Source organism: Sceloporus occidentalis, unplaced genomic scaffold (genome assembly GCF_023333645.1).
Source record: "Sceloporus occidentalis isolate IW3139 unplaced genomic scaffold, rSceOcc1.0.p SCAF_24, whole genome shotgun sequence".
Taxonomy (NCBI): domain Eukaryota; kingdom Metazoa; phylum Chordata; class Lepidosauria; order Squamata; family Phrynosomatidae; genus Sceloporus; species Sceloporus occidentalis.
This window is the reverse complement of record NW_028317004.1, coordinates 8817675-8837925: the sequence shown is the minus strand read 5'-3', so window position 1 is coordinate 8837925 and position 20251 is coordinate 8817675. Positions and strand designations below refer to the sequence as shown.

The 20251-nt window shown below is 39.9% G+C and overlaps 1 protein-coding gene across 1 annotated transcript in view; it reads right to left on the bottom strand.

Annotated features, from left to right (window-relative positions):
- The window catches only part of LOC149300583 (protein prune homolog 2-like), a 94309-nt gene that overhangs the window by 20542 nt on the left and 53516 nt on the right, over window positions 1-20251 (bottom strand). Inside the window, exons 8-9 of the mRNA XM_089485093.1 lie at window positions 15386-20066; window positions 13875-14538 (exon numbers count right to left, since the gene is read on the bottom strand). Of these exons, the coding sequence (XP_089341219.1) occupies window positions 13875-14538; window positions 15386-20066 (5345 nt within the window). The remainder of the gene's footprint in view (window positions 1-13874; window positions 14539-15385; window positions 20067-20251) is intronic.

The following is a 20251-nucleotide window of genomic DNA, read 5'->3' as shown; positions in this document are numbered from 1 at the left end:
CCATTTTGTAGAAGTTCACCAGGAGGTCACGTCTCAGTCCCGTTGTCCACACAGAAAGACTTTTGGGACAGTGGAAGAAGATAGAAGAGAGAAGGTTGAAGACAAGGACAAGGAAGGCAAGAACCAACGAAATGTAAACAAAAATTTGGAACTCTGTCTTGTTTTCGTTTGCTTTGGTTTATTCCTCCTAGTTTTTAGGGATTCGTATGAATTGCCGAAATATGCAAACAAAGATTCCTTATAAATATACAATACATAACATGTAATGGGCATATACAAATTCCTACATAAGAGTTATGACTTCAAATCCAGTACCATCAACAGTGCAAATTACACTTGTTTGTGAGTTTTTTAATAGTCAGTGGAGGTTGATACCACTTATTGTTTTAAGGAAGCGCTACTGAAGATTCAAGCAAAAATGTGTTTTTATTGTATATATGATTGTCTATCACTACTGTATGCATATATATCCACAGATAGCTTTCTCATGCTTACCAGTTTTTTAACGCACCTTTGTTGGGACACCCAACTTTGCCTGGCACAGCTCCATATTATTATTATTATAATGTCACCACACACCTCATCTGCTTTACATGAATGCTTTGTGTTATCCTGTAAGCTTGTGAATTTGAACACATTTTGATTTTAAGGACATTTGCTATTTCCGTTAATTTGTGTGTATGTCTGAAAACAGAGCCGGCCTTAGGCGTTGTGGCGCCCTGGGCGGACTACTCTTCTGGCGCCCCCCTCACTACCCCTTCAAGCTACCCCCCCTCTCTGCCCCTTCAAGCTACCCCCCTCTGCCCCTTCAAACTACCCCCCTCTGCCCCTTCAAACTACCCCCCCTCTGCCCCTTCAAACTACCCCCCATCTGCCCCTTCAAACTACCCCCCCTCTGCCCCTTCAAACTACACCCCCCCCCTCTGCCCCTTCAAACTACACCCCCCACTTACCTTGTTACACACAAAGATCACATTAACCACTATAAAAGTGGTGGGGCATCAATACACAAGGGAGGAGGGTTGGCTGGGGGCAACACAAATCAATACACATGAGTGTGGTGGCATAAATGCACAAAGGGGGCAATACACAAGGTTGTGGGGCAGAACACATTACTCAATACTAAAGGGGGGCATAGCTGGAGCATTAATACACAAGGGGCAAAAATATAAAGAGGGGGGTTTAAGGCCACAGCAGTGTAGAAAATACAAAAAATCATGCTTCGTAGTGGCTTAGCCTGTCCTGGTGTGCGTGTTTGTGTGTCAGTGTGGCAGTGCCTGTCCTGGTGTGTGTGTTTGGGTGTCAGTGTGGCAGAGCCTGTCCTGGTGTTTGTGTTTTGGTGTGGCAGAGCCTGTCCTGGTATGTGTGTTTTGGTGTGGCAGAGCCTGTCCTGGTATGTGTGTTTTGGTGTGGCAGAGCCTGTCCTGATGTGTGTGTCTTTGGGTGTTGGTGTGGCAGAGCCTGTCCTGGGGTGTGTGTTTGGGTGTCAGTGCTGCAGAGCCTGTCCTGGAGTGTGTGTGTTTGGGTGTCAGTGTGGCAGAGCCTGTCCTGGTGTGTGTGTTTGGGTATCGGTGTGGCAGAGCCTATCCTGTTGTGTGCGTTTGGGTGTTGGTGTGGCAGAGCCTATATGATGACTTTTTTAGTGTACTGATTACTCCCAATCCCATCACATAAGATTCTATCTTGTATTATCTTCCAAACACTGATGTCATCTTTATCCAGAAATACTCTTCATCTATACTTAATTGCTGATGGCTGGTTGGGTGCAGCCGTACACGGCCACTATCTGGCTATGTGTGTCGACACACTACATGAATATAAAAATTAAACTCATGACTGAGTGTATCCAGCCAGCAGCTGCATGTATGCCATTTGGCAGCCACTCATCTTAAAGTAACAAGACTACTTAGTCATCTCCAGACCCTGCCTGATTCACATAATGGGACAGGAGGAAACAAAACAAGCTCAAAGTCATGTACATTCATCTCTAAAAGAAAACTAAAGAGATGCTGGAAATATAAAAGAGGGTGTTGAAACAACATATTTCTGTATATTTCTGTTCCAAAACATTGTGCAATGTTATCAAATACGTTACCATCACTCAGTAAAAGATATTGTTATTGACAACTAAACCTTAAATGCCCCTTGAATGACCCTTCAGCATGCCTTGTGGCCCATGGATCACGCACAGCTCTGTTTTTCCTGTTCTTAAAATAACAAGAACATAAAAATACATTAGGGAGATTCCTGGCAGTGATCCACAAGATTCAGATCTTGGCAGGCAGATCGGGAATTTAGATTAAACATCTCATTTGCCAAAAAAATCATACGGGTAACTAAATTACACTTGGGACCGAAATAACTTTGCCTCTTTGTTACTGAAGTCCCTGTTTCCTAATAGGAGTACAAGCCCAGCACAGTATCAATTGTGTTTCTACAGCACATGCCATGGAACATGCACAGCCCTCTATTTCCTGTTCTTAAAATAACAAGAACATAAAAAATACATTAACATAAAAACATAGAAAGTGACGGCAGATAAGAACCATTCGGCCCATCCAGTCTGCCCAACCTCTGAATACTTTCCTTAGTCCGTGGCCTTATTTTATGTCTAGTTTAACCTATCCCATGCTATCTTAATCCCATGCTTGCTTAACCGCCTTCACTGTATTAACATCTACCACTCCTGCTGGAAGGCTAGTGCTGGTAGTGCACCCACTACATTAGGGGGATTCCTGGCACTAATCCACAAGATTCGTAACTTGGCAGACAAGTATGGAATTAAGCTCATTTGCAAAAAAATATATGCGGGTAAATGAATTCGACCAGTTTTCTGACCCAAATCACTTTGTCTCTCTTTTTGTTACTGATGTCTCTGTTTTGTACAGAGTACAAGCACAACACAGTATCAATTGTGTTTCTATATTAAATATTGTCAATAAAATATGTTGTCCTTCGTAATGTTGTATGAATAGCTATTAATAGGCAACAAAGTCATCGAAAACCCTTTGTCCTAGTCACACTTCTAGCCACATCCCTAAAACAAAAGTGTTTCATTGAATTTAATTTAGCCTGTGCCTGGACTGGGCAACGGGTAAACTGGGCAAATGCCAGGCCACTTTTCATCCCCAGTCTGGCCCTGGCTTCATGTGCGATTTACTAATATTGCCTTCTAAATATAATGAGAAGACGGTAGAATAACTATTCTCAATTCAGCACAAAATCGGCCCCACATTTAACCCCCAAAGTGATATAACAATATAAATAATAATAATAATGGTTCCACCGCCAGAACGCATGAGCAGGATCCTGATTATGTGTTACTTAATGGAGGTCTTTAGTTAAAAAATAATACATTTTATTGCACCAACATAGAAAAAGATGTAGAGTCACGTAGTATGTTGACTAAAGACCTCATCCTTTCTTGGACCAATTTGGCTATATCCATTTTCCTTATCATGGAATGTTACTTAATACAGTGACATATTACCAGTTACGTAGTGCACATAAAACTCTTATCTGATACAGAATATGTTGGTGCTTTATAAAAAAAAAAAATACACAAAACAAATTATGACTTATTTAACTCTGTTGCAAAACAAAACCAGTTATTCTTAATTATAGTTACAAAAGCAATGCTTAATGCTGAAAAAGCATCACAAATCAATATGATCTTGTTTGGCATGAGTTGGGGTCTTGTTCAATTTATCTCATTACAATTACTTGCAATATCATAGACTCTCTAAGTAAACTTAAAAATATTGTCATTAAGCTGCTGCTCTGATATAGTAACGGCCATATCCTCATGTAGCTTCTATGCCCGAAATGGACATACTCTACATGCCACGGTATCACAGGGAGTATTAATAGATTAGAAAGCTTGATGGTCCGCTTCTCATGTGCAAACAAGATAAAAGCCACCGCAATACTGATTATCTGATGCTACGATGCCTGGGATGCATGTAAAAGTTACAAGGATAAACACGACTCTCAACTAAAAAATGTAATTAAAAGGCTAAGCTTAAACAAAACACCCTCCTTATTCTAAAACAACAGTCGGGTAACTCCTTGGCCAAGTGGAGACATCACACCATTCATCATCACCACGCCAAGTAAATGTGTATATCGGCGATTAAAGCTAGGAGCCTAATTATCGTCATCATATTAAATGATAACGATGGTGCCCTATTCTAACCTCTGCAGGTAATTCCATTCTAGTTAGCAGAATATTTGGACATTTTGCATCATGATGATGAAGTTGCATAGACTATTCATGTAGTGCTATGGGTTATATGGTATTACTAAGTAGTGTATTTGTTTGTAACAATGGCTTTAATAACGTTTCTTTATTACAATTATACTGTTTAAACAGCTGATAAATTGGCCAAAATGTAACTGGTTAATGTACAATCTGGCCTTACATACCTAATGTTATTACGCTATTCTATCATGTGTGGCTGACTAATTGAACTTAAACATATGCTATTTTAGATAAGATTTGAATGAATCAGCCGTAGAAAGATAACATTGTTACAATGTTATTCAGGACTTTCTGATCGCACGGGTGTACGTTTTAATTTAAATTATCTTTATAAGATTATACAATTAGTTAAGATAGTTTGGCATTAAAATAACAGACTAATGAAAGCCTTGCGTGTCTCTCATCAATTAATGGCTCATCACATGCAGTGATAAACAAATTACGAAGGTAAAATTAAAAAACAAAAAGGAATTTGCCACAAAATAATTTTAAACAGGGAAAAGCCGGCATATGATGGCAATGGTGAATATGCAGGGGTCTAATTATTTAGCTGTGTTTCCTGCACAAGACCTACTCCTTGTGAAATTATTCTGTTAATTAGCATGCAGTGGTCCCGGTATGCTAATTATGTTGCCTTACGGGTTTTGGCAGCTGGCTCAGGTAGGGAATATAAAGGATATATAGCATGCAACCCATGCAGAGCAGCCAGTGGAATGAAGGGGAAAAGCTAATACTTGCATATAAATCACTTTGGGCTAGGTTCACTGACGGAAATAAATCTAGCACAAGCCAGCAAGTAACTGAATAGCAATCCTCTCATAGGTTTTATCATTGCACTCTATCCAATTGGTATTCAGTTTCTTGACATTTACCCTCAGATCAACCCTAGGTCTTTTTAATACAGTGCCAACAATGTTGTAAATGGCTATTGTAGCTGAAAACGGTTGATTTTTCAATGTATTCGCTTTTTTAAATCATGATTATTAAAATCATAAGTACAGATTGCATGGATCCAACATTCTAGAAATTAAATAGGGTAGAGTAAACATGTACAATTGTAATCTCAAAAGTGTGCACCAGGGAGGTAGATGCAAGGTGGTCCATAGGAGTGAGGCACATATAGACAGAGCCGGCCTTAGGAGTTGTGGCGCCCTGTGCGGACTACTCCTCTGGCGCCCCCTCTCACTACCCCCCTCTCTGCCCCTTCAAACTACCCCCCCTGCCCCTTCAAACTACACCCCCCCTCTGCCCCTTCAAACTACACCCCCCCTTCAAACTACACCCCCCCTCTGCCCCTTCAAACTACCCCCCCCTCTGCCCCTTCAAACTACACCCCCCCCTCTGCCCCTTCAAACTACCCCCCCTCTGCCCCTTCAAACTACACCCCCCCACACTTACCTTGTTGCCGGAGTCCTGCGGTGAGAGCGGGAGGCATCCGTCTTAGTCTAGCTTAGACTAGTCCGGCGCTCAACATGAGATGCCGGCATCGCGACAGAGTCACAAGAACTTCACGAGCAACCGCACGGCGCCCCTGCCCAGGACTTAGATTAAAGCATCGGGTTTTTTTTTTAAACTTTATATTTAACATGAAGTATGTTAAATAAAGTTTAAAAAAAAACAAACAATAAAACCCGATGTTTTAAGTTAAGTCCCGGGCAGGCGCCCCTGCTACCATGGCGCCCTGTGCGGTCGCACAGGTCGCACACCCCTAAGGCCGGCCCTGCATATAGACATTCATTATGTCACATTCTGCTGGTTGTCCTCGTATTCAACCCCATTCAGTTGCACAGCAGAACACACTGGCATACTTTAGAAATGATAAATAATATCTACTCCATTGAACCATAATGATATTCCTCACATTGTTGTCTCCTGTAGCCACTTCCCCCACCCAGCACGAACGGGAAACAAGAAACCCCCGTGGGATTCCAAGATCAATAAAAATCTGTAAAAACCTTCCTACGTGTAGTGCCTTCAGCACTCATCGGTTACAATCGGGTGGCCATCTAAAAGCTTAGCTCAGCAAAGCCATCCCCATTTCTATAAACAGGAACTGATATGTTAGGAGGCATTCTAACACAATGTTGTGTGCAGTATTTACCTTGTGTTTTATGATGGGCTAGTGCTAACTTTTTATTAAATACTAATGTACCCTTGCCTGCAAATGCCACAGAATTTGGTTCATCGCAATCTATTCCCTATGCTGTGTTGTTCAGACGTGCAGAATGCTGCTCAAAGCAATACCTATGACTCAACTGCGGATGTGAAAGTTTGGCCTATAAAATCCTAGCAACCTGACACCACAAAGCAGCAAAAACGCAGGATGAACAAATGGTGCTTTTGAACTCATAGAACCATGATAGTTTCAGAGAACATAATCATAATACCTGGGTAGTTTAAAATGTCAATTGTGGAATATGTCGTGACGAATTTAAACAAACTGACATAACAAGTCGTTATATTCCCTGAATTGCTCACAATACACACAACTCTGGGATAAAACAAGCAGCTCTATAAAGCATTTCATATATATATACAAGCTGTGCCATTTCTACCTTTGTGCCCCCAGGCACCCCCTCCACCGTCAGCATCTTGCACACATTAAAAGGTGAAAAGATTGTAAGCTGGCAAGACCGGGGCCCTCTTCTCCTTTTGTACCAGTTTGTTATTGTTTGTGATTTTAAATGTATCCTGCCGACTCTGATTGTAAAGCACCATGGAATCTGCTGACGCTATATGAATAAATGGAATGTGTGCAGCGCCTTTAAGACAAGGAGCACTGGAATATGATGACGTCTACGGAGGTTATGCTCAGCTGGCACATCTTCCATATCGTAAATATGAGGTTGGGGAGATAAAAGATATCCCTTGTAACCAGTCCATTGGGCAGTAGGACACAGGGGGCTTGACCATCCAAGCTTACAATCTGTCCTTGGGTTTTGTAGCAGGGGAATTGTCCCAACCCCCTTGGATTCTCTTCTGACCTACTATGTGCTACCAAAGGTTCTAGTCAGGGCCAGACTTGGGAAGCCGCCAGCTGGAAACACTCAGACATACATTACTCTTTTAGACTCTGAAAGAAACAATCAGCCGCTGGAGTGGCAGTAAGGACAAGTCTGTAGTGCTATTGGCCACTGGCCCACTGCCAGAAAAAGTTAAGCCATCAGAGTTCAGAGCACATTGCTCCCCTTCCTCTGCTACCTTCTTCAGAGAAATCACTGCAAAATGGGGTCTATTCACTAAAGGGAGAATTGACATGAGAGTTGTGGTTTCAAGTGCTTGACTTCACTATGCATTATGAAGGTGTACATTAAGCTTCTGTTGCAGGAAGAGCCTAGCTGGCCGTGTTGGAAACCAACGAGATTTCTTCAAGGTCTCCTCACCTACTGAATTATACATTATGCAGAGCTCAGCTCTTCTTGCAGTAGAAACGTGCCAATTTTGTTAGGGACTGAATACCGCAACTCTCCTGCCAACTCTCTGTTTAGTGATTAAACCACCTTGCGACCCTGGTACACATGCTACTACCAGAGAGATGGGACCATTGGATCAATATAGCAACACTTGACAGTTATGGTACCAGATATTTGGACCTGCTGACAACTCTATCCTGTTTTAAATGCAAAACAATAGAAACATAGAATTTGATGGTAGGTAAGAACCTACCTTGTCTCCCTTTTTTCCTGATGTAAACAGACAAAGCTTAATCAGTCCATAGTCTTGTTTTAGCCTTTAACTCTTGTTTTCAATACATATATTTGTTCAGATGTATTTTATTAAGGTAAAACTTTCTATATAGTAAAACTGAGGCCAATTCCAATTAAAATGGTATTCCAGTGACCTACATGTTAAGTGATAATACTAGAGGGGTCTTTATCCCACTATTGTAATTAGTAAAACTTCGGAGGAAGAGCCCCAGGCTGTTCAAGTATTAACCCCTTAATGGTGCGTAACCTGGCATCTATTTCACTGACTCATATGGTGGTTTAGAACCTAAAAACATTTATTGACAAGGAAAAACTATTTGGAATTTAGTTACCTGCATTGAACCATGGACTTCAAATGTGATATACTGGTGAGAAAAGATCCAATTAGGATGATCAAATATCATTAAGAAATACAGTAGAATATTAAAGGGTCCACTCCAATCTTCTCATTGGTACTGAGATCGGAAACCCTGTCCCATTATTATGATATTCAAATTGCATCTGCCACTTTTCAAAATCCTACATTTTACGGTTTAGTATACCAAACTAATCCATGTTATTATATATATATATATATATTTTAAACCCCATTTTAAAAACCAAAGTTTTATGTGTATTCTCATAATTATCCCTCCCTGCTATATTATTATTCCCTTAAATTACTGCTTCCCTTTGGTGGACATGCAGGTTCCTGTAGCCTGCGTAGGGGTGGAGGTGGGAGATGACTTTGGAAGTGGAATTAAATTATTACGCCAGTTATGCCATCTTTTACCACACGTCCCAACGCCACTGAGCTAAAATAGTCCCTTATAAACCAAAAGCACACACACGCCAGCTTCAATAAATGAATGTAGTCACAGTAAAAGCGGTAAATGAATTCTTAAACAAATAATAAATATTACATGATATAATATACAGAATATCCATTTTATATACCCATTTTGTACTCTATACTTTGCATTGCTTAAATGTCAGTTGCTCATTCAGAATAATAAATGTTGACACACTTGAAACCACAGTAAAATAGATGAATGCAAAGTAGAAGAGATTTCCCATGCATGCGCTGTTCACCAAGCAAACTATGTTTCCATATCCAATAGATACACTACTGCATAGCACAGGAAGATAAGCATTAACCCCCAACGTGCCAGAGCTCCTAAAACATATTAAAGGATATTCAGAAAAATGATAGATGTTTTAATTTATATTCTAATATTCCCAGACCCATGTTACAGCATATAATCAAATGCTGGTTATTGTAACGGGATCACTGAATAAAACTGACATTGCAGAGGGTCATTTTTTACATAAATATCTAATTAAAATGTGTAACTGAAATTGTCAGTTACATCAGCGCCAAGCAGGAAAATACAGCTGGCTGGCTGGATCCGGTAACAATTGTTTAATGCTGATGAAAAGCGTCTCTCTCCCGTCTCCCTCTCTCCCCCTCTCTCTTTTCTCATTTGTTAAAAATATATATAAATACACAATAACAGGGCTATTAATTTGCCCACTTTGTGAGCACAATTCCATTTACCTTGCAAAAGCTTCAGGAGGTTCCTTTTCTCCGCTTGCCAGAAGAGGATGCTTAGTGGATTCTCAGCATCCCTCTTTGTTTTTGCCTGGAATCGACTACAGAGCTCCACCATGTTCTGGTCACATGATCTGTGGTACTTCTCTATACAGATGATCACCTGCCTTCTCACAGCCTGAGTGCAGCATAAAGCAACACTGGGGATGATGTGAAGAGCAGCTTGTGAACAACCAATTGAGAAAAGCAATGTCATGTCTTACTAAAAGACATGTGCATTGCAACGTCACAAGTAACAGTAATAGGTTTTTGGCATTTTATGAAATAAGACACACACATATGTATGTGTGTATATATATATATATATATATATAGTGGAAAGTGGTCACAACTGCCACTGCGAGAGATTTTGCCTCCCGCAACATGGCAGGGTCCTTTAAAAAAATAAACAAGTTTTCAAGAGGGTCTCTCCAGACAATGTAATTAGTAAAATGAATTTAAAAAATTGTTAACAAATGTAAAAATAATTCCCCTCTGATGTTTCCATCAGGGAAACCTTCCAGTTCCAACAAGATGTAAAAAAAAGTTCAAATCCGATATATACCGTATTTGCTCGATTATAAGACGACCCTGATTATAAGACGACCCCCCAAAATCTGAATATTAACTTAGGAAAAAAAGAAAAAGCCTGAATATAAGACGACCCTAAAGGAAAAAAGTTTTACCAGTAAATGTTAATTCATGTAAACTATTTTTTTTAATAAAAGCTATGATTGAGAAAAATATTTTTTTTGTTTTTATTTCTTGTATTTTCCAACCTGTCCCCCAGTTACGCACATCTGCCCCCAGGCTTGCCACTCCAATATGGCACTGTGGCCCATGATATGCCTTTTAACCCTCTATATGCCACTGTGCCCCATGGTATGCCTTTTGACCCCCTATGTGCCACTCTGCCTCCAGAAATGCCTTATACCCCTATATGCCACTCTGCCTCCAGAAATGCCTTATACCCCTATATCCCATTCTGGCATTTAGGGGGTTAAAATGCATATTATGGGGCAGAGTGGCATATAGGGAGGTATAAGGCATTTCAGGAGGCAGAGTGGCATTAAGGGAGTTAAAAGGCATTGTATAGAGCACTCTGCCTCCAGAAATGCCTTATACCCCTATATGCCACTCTGGCATTTAGGGGGTTAAAATGCATATTATGGGGCAGAGTGGCATATAGGTGTATAAGGCATTTCAGGAGGCAGAGTGCTCTATTAAATGCCCCCTTAACGCCACTCCAGAAATGCCCTATGCCCCCATTTAACACACACACACACACACATACACACACCCTATACCCCCATTTAACTAACACACACACACACACACACTCTCCCCTCCCCTCCCCTCTCAGCCCTCTCTTACCGGTGCTTCCAGCCGGGGCAGCGGGTTGACGTCGCCTTCTGCTGCAGCCGGAAGGAGGTGGAGTTGGCAGCGGGGGTTTGTATCCTTCCGTCGCGTATACTTTCCCCGGCTGTCAGAGATCAGAGTTCCCCGCACCGGTGCGGGGAACTCTGATCTCTGACAGTCGGGGAAGGTTTGCGCGACGGACGCAGACAACCCCCGCTGCTAGCCACACCTCCTTCCGGCTGCAGCGGACGTTGTCTACGCGGATCGCGTAGACGTCAACCCGCTGCCCCGGCAATACAGCAGGAAGCACCGGTAAGTGTGTGTATGATGGGGGGGGGGGTGAGACAGGAGGATCCAGGTCCCCTGCAGCGGTGCGGGGGATCTGGATCTTAGTCTCCTAATCAGACTCTATTTGAGGTCTGATTAGAAGACGACCCCGATTAGAAGACGAGGGGTATTTTTCAGAGCATTTGCTCTGAAAAAAACCTCGTCTTATAATCGAGCAAATACGGTATGTCCATATGAATAGATGTCCAAATTACAAAAAATTACCTCCCAAATGACTAATGCATGGGAGGGTATCACTGTACTCAGGGCATGTATTGGGGTGTTGTTTGACAGTGACATATACCAGACGCTGTAAATTCATACCAAAAGTATGTGTGTGTGGGGGGGGGACGCAACAAAATTACTACCACAAAGTTTCACAAGGGCAGGTGGTACAATCAGTGCATGCAAAAAGTTTAATTACCAGCATTTGAAATACCCTGGGTGTCTCTTTTTCAAAAATATATGGTTTGATGTCCCAAATAGCACATGGGGCAGAATGACCAGATTTGGGAAATAAACCTGGCTTTGAAATATTATTGTCCTATAACTTGCAAAGAAAACATAAAAACATTGGATATTTCTAAACTGAAATAAAAAAGCAGAATCTATTTAGCATGTTTTTTTCATGCCCCATTTAAAACACAGTAGAGGTCCCATATTTAAATTTAACCCAATAAACTCAATCTTTTCATATAGACAACACAGAGAATCTGCTAGGGGCATAATGGAACATTTCACGCAGCTGGTTCCACACCAGCACCTTTCACAGTTGATGGTAAGAACATAAAAGCCCTTTTTCCATTTGCTTTGCACTTTTGCCACACTTTTTTCTTAGAGGATATGTGAAGGAACAGAAAAAGTTCTTGATATGTATTCAGCAACACCCCTCAAATACATAAATATCCCAAATGAATGGGTATGTCATGTTTTTCAAACATTGTAATCAAGTAGTGTTGAGTAGTGTTAGTGGATAGTGTTAGGTGGCGTTAGATGTTATGGTTAGGTTACATTTAGAGTAAAGTGTTGGAAATATGGATGATCAGATTAGGCTGTGTGACTGATCAGTGATCAATTACTTAATCAATGATCACATAGCAAATTATAGGAACACGACAATCATCCTAATTTGGTCCCCACAAGCCCGTGGGGACTGAAGACACAAATATTAACCCCTAAAATGCATTGAAGAGGTGAAAGTGTGAGGAGAAGTGTCAAGGCAGTTGCGATTCTCTGCAAAGTGGCGATTGCAGGGTTAAGCCAGGGGAAGGATCATGGGGGAACCTCTGTTTCTGTGTTGCTTATTGGACAAGCAGACAGCATCAGTGCCCTCATTGATCACAACTGGCAGTTGTAGCGATCAGTGGAGGCAGCGGAGGTCATATTATTATGTTCCTGTCCTTAAAGAGGTTAATGTGTTGGCTATAGTTACTCCATTAAGGTAACCTCTGCATTACAGGTAACCTCTGCAGTGCCGGACAGCTGCAATCACTGGTCAGCCACTGAGCACTGCATCAATTACAAGGAAGAACAGATTAAACTCAATTAATCTTTTCTGTTCTGGACTGATTTAAATTTTTAAAAAGTCAAATGACCCTATTAGACTCCATTAACATTTTGCATTCCTTTATGATTTCCAAAATACCGGAAAAAGGGATTAGTGAAATTACATTTAACCTTTCCAATGTTAGAATGAGTAAATACCACAAATTTTAATTTTTTTTCAATTTTAAGACATGCAGCTCCCCCCATTTCTCTTTCATTACTTTAATGTGCTTGATTTGGGATTTCCTCTGGAAAAACCATGGGCAGTGTCCCGATTTATCTCTCACACACACACACATATATATATATATATATATATATATGTATATATATATATATATATATATATATATATATATATATATATATATATGCCACCAAAAAGCCATAACATTATGACCACTGACAGGTGAAGTTAGAAAAAGGAAAAATGAGAGACTTTGACAAGTGCCAAATTGTGATGGCTAGACGATTGGGTCAGAGCATCTCCATGCTCTTGTTGGGGGTTCCCGGTCTGCAGTGGTCAGTACCTATCAAAAGTGCTCCAAGGACTGCAAGCCACCATCATACCAGGGAACTCTCTGGGTCACTTATGGGAAACTCGCCCCACTCCCTGCCTACCTCTCCATTAAAAATAGCTTGTGTCCCATGACGTTGGGGAGACAGCCTATTGATGTTGGTGGAACTGCCTAAAATGTAAAGGGGGCCGCCTACAACATCAGTGCAGTGGGAACGCCTACCTACATCAGCGGGATCTCCTACCCACATCCCACCAAGGGAAGCCAGAAAATTCTGAGGTATGGTCACTATCTTAAGCCCGGCTCCTAGCATGTATCATAAAAGGTATTCAACCTCATTTGGACTACATTAGCACATTTGCAAGCAAGTTTAGTAAAGTCATATTTGTTAGTATGGATGTTTTTCTGTATTTGTGCCAACCATTTTGGTATAATGGTTCTAGATGATGCGGAAATTGTTCGCTCCTCATCTGAAAAAAAAATATCATGAACCATAGCATTGTTGGAAACAGAAAAAAGGTTTCGTGCAAATTATTGTAAAACATTTTTTAATTCATTGCATTTTAGTGAACATTTGTAAATCCTACCTCTGAGCCCCACCAGGGATCAAGTGCTTTATGGCCTTGCCATCTTCTGGATTCTTCATGTACTGCATGTGTACTTCATGTGGACTTGGAGAACCGTGCAATTGTATGGGTGGTTTGCTATTGCTCTCATCTATTTTGCACATTTCAAAACTTTCCTCAAGGTCTGTGAACTCATGATCCTTGAACTCACTCTGATAATTATCTGACTTTGCATACCCTTGATATAAACTGTCCCCTAGTGCTTTATCTGAATCTACAGATCTGCTAAAAATATCTTCAAGGGAGGAATCAGAGACTTCTGTCTGACTCAGTATTATGCTCCAGCTGTGCTCCTGTTCAGAAATGTCTTCTGATTTCTTTTCACTTGCCAGTCTTTGAGGTATAACAGAAGAACGTTTCTCTTCTAACCGAAGTGAATGACACTCCGATTTAGGAGAAGCTTGCTTTTCACTTGTATTTGTCATGGAGATTGCATGAAATGTATCTGGAAGGTTTACTGAATAGGCTTTACCAGAGTCTCTGATATTAGTGTCCATTAAAGGAAAACTGTGCACTATTACATCAGGGGAACCACTTTGAAAACTGTCATTAATTACTTCATCAACTGGACTTGTTTCAGCTGTTCTGCTATTGCTCAAACCCGGAATCAGACCTTCCACAAATTCTATAAATGACAAATGAGAGTTGTTTTGATACACAGGGGATAACATGCACACATTCTAAATATACTTCTAGCACTTTGGTTTTTTTTAATGCTACTTTTCAGTAGGATCCTATAAAGGTACCTAATACCTAATCCGTTTTATGGACACTCTAGAAAAGGATTGCAATTGAGGGACATCAATGTCTTTCTCTGTTACGTATCTAGTGATTCACGTTTGATCCTCAACCTGCATCAGACCTTGTTGTCAGCTCAGTTAACAGGGGAGTAACTAGACGCCTCAGGGCCCGGGTGCGAGAATCTGTTAAGGGCCCCCCCACCCCCTCACCCCCCCCCAAAAAACATGATTTTTACCCAACAATTTTTTTTCAACAAATTCAACAAATTCAATTTACATATTGAATCATATCTGTAAAAAAATCAAAGAAAAAGGGGCGCATGTACAAAGGGCATAATCCAGGGGTGTCCAAGTTTTTTCAGCAGTGGGCCACTTCATCAGAATTGTATACGTGCGCGGGCCGCACTAATTTTTCACTGTGACAAAAAATATGGTCTTTAATAAAATATGCAGATTAAAATAAAGTAAAATGACACAAAACCTTTACTCTTCCTCTCACTGATTTCTGGGCCTTGAAAGTTTTGCGACTACAAATTCAGGATTCCCTAGAATCCTGCGACCCCGGTAGTTCCGCCACTGTCAGTTAACATCAACAATAATTATAATCCTCCCAGAAGACAACATACAATGAATAAGTTGAACTACATCTTATGAGTGCTTATCTTAATATGTATTAATTAGCATGTTCTCTAAAAAATAAAGACATATTGTTACTTAGTTCCATTCTCTTACCTTTGTGAGCTCGACTGTCTCCCTCTTCTGGTGAAATATGACTACTCCCCACGGCTTCATCTCTTAATTCTAGCGTGGTATACACCTGTGTCTGTGGAAGACCAGGTTCCAACATCTTTTCCTTGTTTTTGACCTGTCCATGTACTCCTAAAAGCTTGCTTGGATGACATACTTCTTCTGGAATAGTAAAACATGTGTTCTGAATCATGTTGTCATAATAATTTCTGGAAGCTGAGGATGTATGTGAATTTAATGTTTCTGATATGTTCTCCACTTTGGGTTCTGTTAGTTTTTCATTAGGTTGACTCTCTAAGTCAAAGGTATTATTCTCTTTTTGTAAACACTCATTTTGCAAGAAAGTTTTGACAACTTCCAATCCAGTCTTGTGAGTAGTTTCTATTCTAGTTTTAACTTCATCTTCATATGCTTGGGCTTCATCATTTTCTTTGCAAAAATCAGGACTCCTGGAAGTCTGAAATTTAATATAGCTATTTGGTATATCTGTTTGCAATGGAGCACAGGCTAGGATCTTTTGAACCCCTTTGAAGTCACCTGTAAATAGATTATCCACATTAACTCCACGGTTGTGATGTGGTGGGCTGGATTGCATGGACTGTGTATTTTTTGCATATGAACTCATTGGAACCTCAAGGTTTTCTGCAAGTGTAGAGGAGCCGTCCTCAAAAAAATCAGTAGGAAACTGATGCTCTCTGGCCAATGAACTCAAGCTCGTGATGTTAATACTCTCATTTGGTTTTGACAACCAGTTGTTTCCATATTTTGTGTCATTTTGGTAAGATTCTTCTAAATTCTGATCTGTTTGTTGATCATTCTTCCACCAATCCAGAATTTCAGGTGAATGGTTCAGGGTGTTATTTGAAAATCCATTTTTGGCAACATTTTCACAGGGTGACAAAACTCCTTTACCGTCTCTTGAGTTTTTGGCATTGTGACTATCAAGGGCACAACTACTGTGTTGCAGTTTATTTACTAAGGAAGTATTATTATGTGGAACATAACCTTCACATAATATGGAATTCTGAAGGTAATCTAGACTTGTATCTAAACAGATTGTATCTTGATTTGTTTGCATGTTTGTGTTGACCTTCAGTTCATCATTTGAACAAGAATTATGGAAAAAGTCTAGCTGTTTTTGGACAATTTCTAAACTATCATTTATATCTGCAGTAGTTCTGTTTGACTGTTGTTCACTAAATAATACACTATCTGTATTTTCTATTTTTCTTTGTCCATCCTCAGAATAGTGTTTGGTAGTTCTATTTAACATGGGCAATTGATTCAGACTGCAATTTTCCTCAGGACTCGTTGATGAAGACTCAGAGTCTTCACATACCTGAGTATTCCAAATATCTAAATTCATAGGAACCTTATTTAGAATACTGCATGTAATCGGTTCCTTCTGCATCTCACTTAATTTGGACATATCAGTTTGAGTCATGTCAAAACATTCTTCATTGTTCTTTGATAATGGGATTTTTTCTAGTTTATTTGTACATAGGTAGGTATCACTTGCATTTTCCTGTAAAACGCCCCAGCATTCTGGACTTGATGCACTGGAATGTGAAGAAGAACTCAAAGTGTTTTTATCATTGTACGTATCATGTTTCAAATCTTCTTTCAAATATATATTAGAAATACCAGAACTTGAATCTGTATCAGCAGAATCAAAATTGTCAGGAACTGTATTACTCCACACATCTTCACTGGTATTTTCTTGTGAAACAAAATCGTTCACACTAAAACACATGGATCCTAAGTATTTTTCAGGAGACGTGTTACTAAACAAGACATTCTCTTGCACTTGAATCTTCCTATTAAGATACTGATTTTCACTCTCCAAATAATTGTTAGAGGCATGCATTTTATTTCTATTATTAGCCTCTGGAGCTACTGAAAATTGATTTGAGGGTAAATGTCTGTTGTCAGGATTATTGGCCTTTGATTCTTGAATTACATCATGACTATGATCATCTGTAATGTGGGTCTCTTGTACACCAATACTAGTTTGAGTTTCGATTACATCTTGCAAAGGTTTACTTAATAAATTCCATTTTCCTAAACAAGTTGAATCAGGACTTTCTATATCATCAGGTGTGTTTAATGAAGAGGATTCTGTATCTCCTTCTAAATCTGGTTCGGGGGAGTCGTTATTCTCTCTTGCTACAGAGGTCATCTGCTGGACTTCCTCACTTTTTCTACTGTGCAGTTCATAAATATTTTCCACTGGTTTTATAGCTAAAGTATTTAACACTTTGTCTGGTAAATGAGAGGGCAGACATTCAGTGTCAACAGGGAGCGTTGCGGCTACTGGACTACCACTTAAAACATATGTATTATTAGCTATATCAGACTGTTCTTTGTTTTTGCGGGAAGCATCATTGCTAATTTTACTTGATGGGCAAAGGTTTGAGGCGATACCAGAAATTTCAGTGTGTTCTCCATGCAGTGGTGTAACTAATATACTATGAACATTTTTAACAAGAGGTAAATTATTTGGGCCTAACTCTGAGTTTTTAAAGCCTTCACCAGAATTGTGAATTTCACCTACTAAACTTTTGGTATTTAGTGATATTTCTTCATGTTCCCCACAATTAAAGATGAATTCATCTCTAAAACTAACTTTCTGGTTATTCATTTGGTTATTATGCCGAAGATTTTCTAATTTTAAGACACAGGGTTGTGCAAAATTTGTGTTATCTGCTCCTTCCGAATCAATAATGCAATTCTGAACAAGTAACTTTACAGAATGAGATTTTTCATTTTCAGGTTGAACTGTTTCATTGGGTGATCTTATTGTATCTTTTATGGGATAAATAACATTTTTCGCATGTGAACTAAAGGCATCATCGAATGTCTGATTTTCGCTTTTCCACATCTCAGTTTGGTCAAATATTTTCTCTTGTTCCAAAGGTATTTTAAGATCTTTAATTTTTTCCTCAAATGTAGGAGATATATTTGAGTCTGATGTTGAGTAATTTGTATCTGGTGAAGAAACAAAGGAGTCTTTGACTGTGTTAGCAATAGGAAAGTCCAAGCAACTATAAGAAAAAAATGGATCCTCCCATTTCGAAGGAGGATCTACAATTCTTGAATGTTTGCTGTCTTCATATAAATCCCAAATATAAATATCATTTTGCAGATGTCCTAAATCCTGAGTAGTATTCATTTCAGGATGTAGCACTTTTGATTTTGGTACTGCCCCCTGTTTCTGGTTGTTATGGGGTTCATTATTCTCTTCAACTGTTGTACACCAGGTATTGTCAGTTTCTTTGGCATGTTGTCCAAATTTGTCTGCAGACACGTTCCAAGGGTCAGATGTCATTGGTAAGGATTGGCTGGATTTCCATAACTCTGAAAATGTGTTCTTTTCTTTGTTTTCCTCTACTCCTTGGTTTTCTCTTGCACTTTCTTTATGGCGATCACCAAGTGTTATCTGAAATGAAGAGGAATTTCTTTCGAAATGATCTTTCACTGATAGCTTTGGTCTCTGGTCTTTCCAGGACACAGGGCTGTGAAACACAACTTCCTGTTCACTTGAACTCCATGTATCAGCATCCATCAAGGTCTCGTATGCTGAATTTGATTCCCCTGCATTCCACCAATATACATACTTAGATTGAGACTGAGATGAGTCATTAGTTCCAATTTCATTTATTTTATCTATTACATCTTCAGGAAAAAAGGTTGGAGGTCCATTATCCAGTGGAGAACTTTCAACTAGGCTATTCATGGGAGTTGGAGGGATTTTAACATCTAAATTTCCTAGAACTTCAAAAGATGAAGGTGATTCATATTCAACTGTGTCACTCATATGATGATTTTTTTCACAGAAGTCACCATTGCTCTCTGGGCTTTGCATGAAGTCATCATCAAATTCTACTAAATTAATATTTTCCACGTTTTCATTCAATGAGACAGTAGAACAGTCTGCATTATGGCCCGGATAAAGATGTGGCTCATCGTGTCCTTTCAAAGCAACAGGCTGTTGGCCTTCTGATGAATCACTATGAAAGAAAAAGTCATCAACCATAGAATAGTCAGCTGAATGAGAAGAAGATTCAGAGCGGAGGTTTGGGGCTAAATCAAAGTTATATTTATCATGATTGTCACTGTTATTCCTGGATGGTGGTGTTTCCTCTTCCACTATAATGCCTTCTGGAATCGGACTGTAAGAATCAGCACCAGCAAGAAAGCTTTGGTGAGGCCCAGCCACTTCAGCCACTGGGCTATCATCACTGAGGAAAACTGAGCTTTCCTTTGAAGATCGGCTGCTTCGTATTGTAGCCAATCCACTGTCTGGACTCACAAGGTCTACATTGACATCAACTTGGGGTGGTACTGATCCATTTACGTCTTGTGGATTGTCTGGAAAAATCACAGGGTTTGGCTGCGGATCTAAGTCAGGACCATATAACTCCATGATGCCAGATGAGCCTTGTGAGAGGGGAGCACTGCCAGCAACTGCTTCTGTAGAGGAAGTCCTGCTATTGGGGTGTATCCCGATTCGTCTCCTATTAACGGCTTCTTTGATAATAGCAGCAACCTGATCAGAAGTAATGAATGGATTCTGTTGCTGGTAGACATAAAACTGTTCACAACCATAATCAGATGGCTCCATATCGAGGAAAGGACTCTGGCATTCTTCTAGTTCACAGCAAACCTGTTAAAATACAAAACACATAATGAATTAACATTATTTTTCCAGCTTGTTATCATCACAGGGTTTAGACGTTATTCTTTAGATAGTTGAGATTTTTATGCTTCTACAGATCATAAGTAAGTTAAAATGCCAAATTAACCTGCTCTAGGGACATTTCAAACAAACAAGGGGCATAGCTAGAAGAG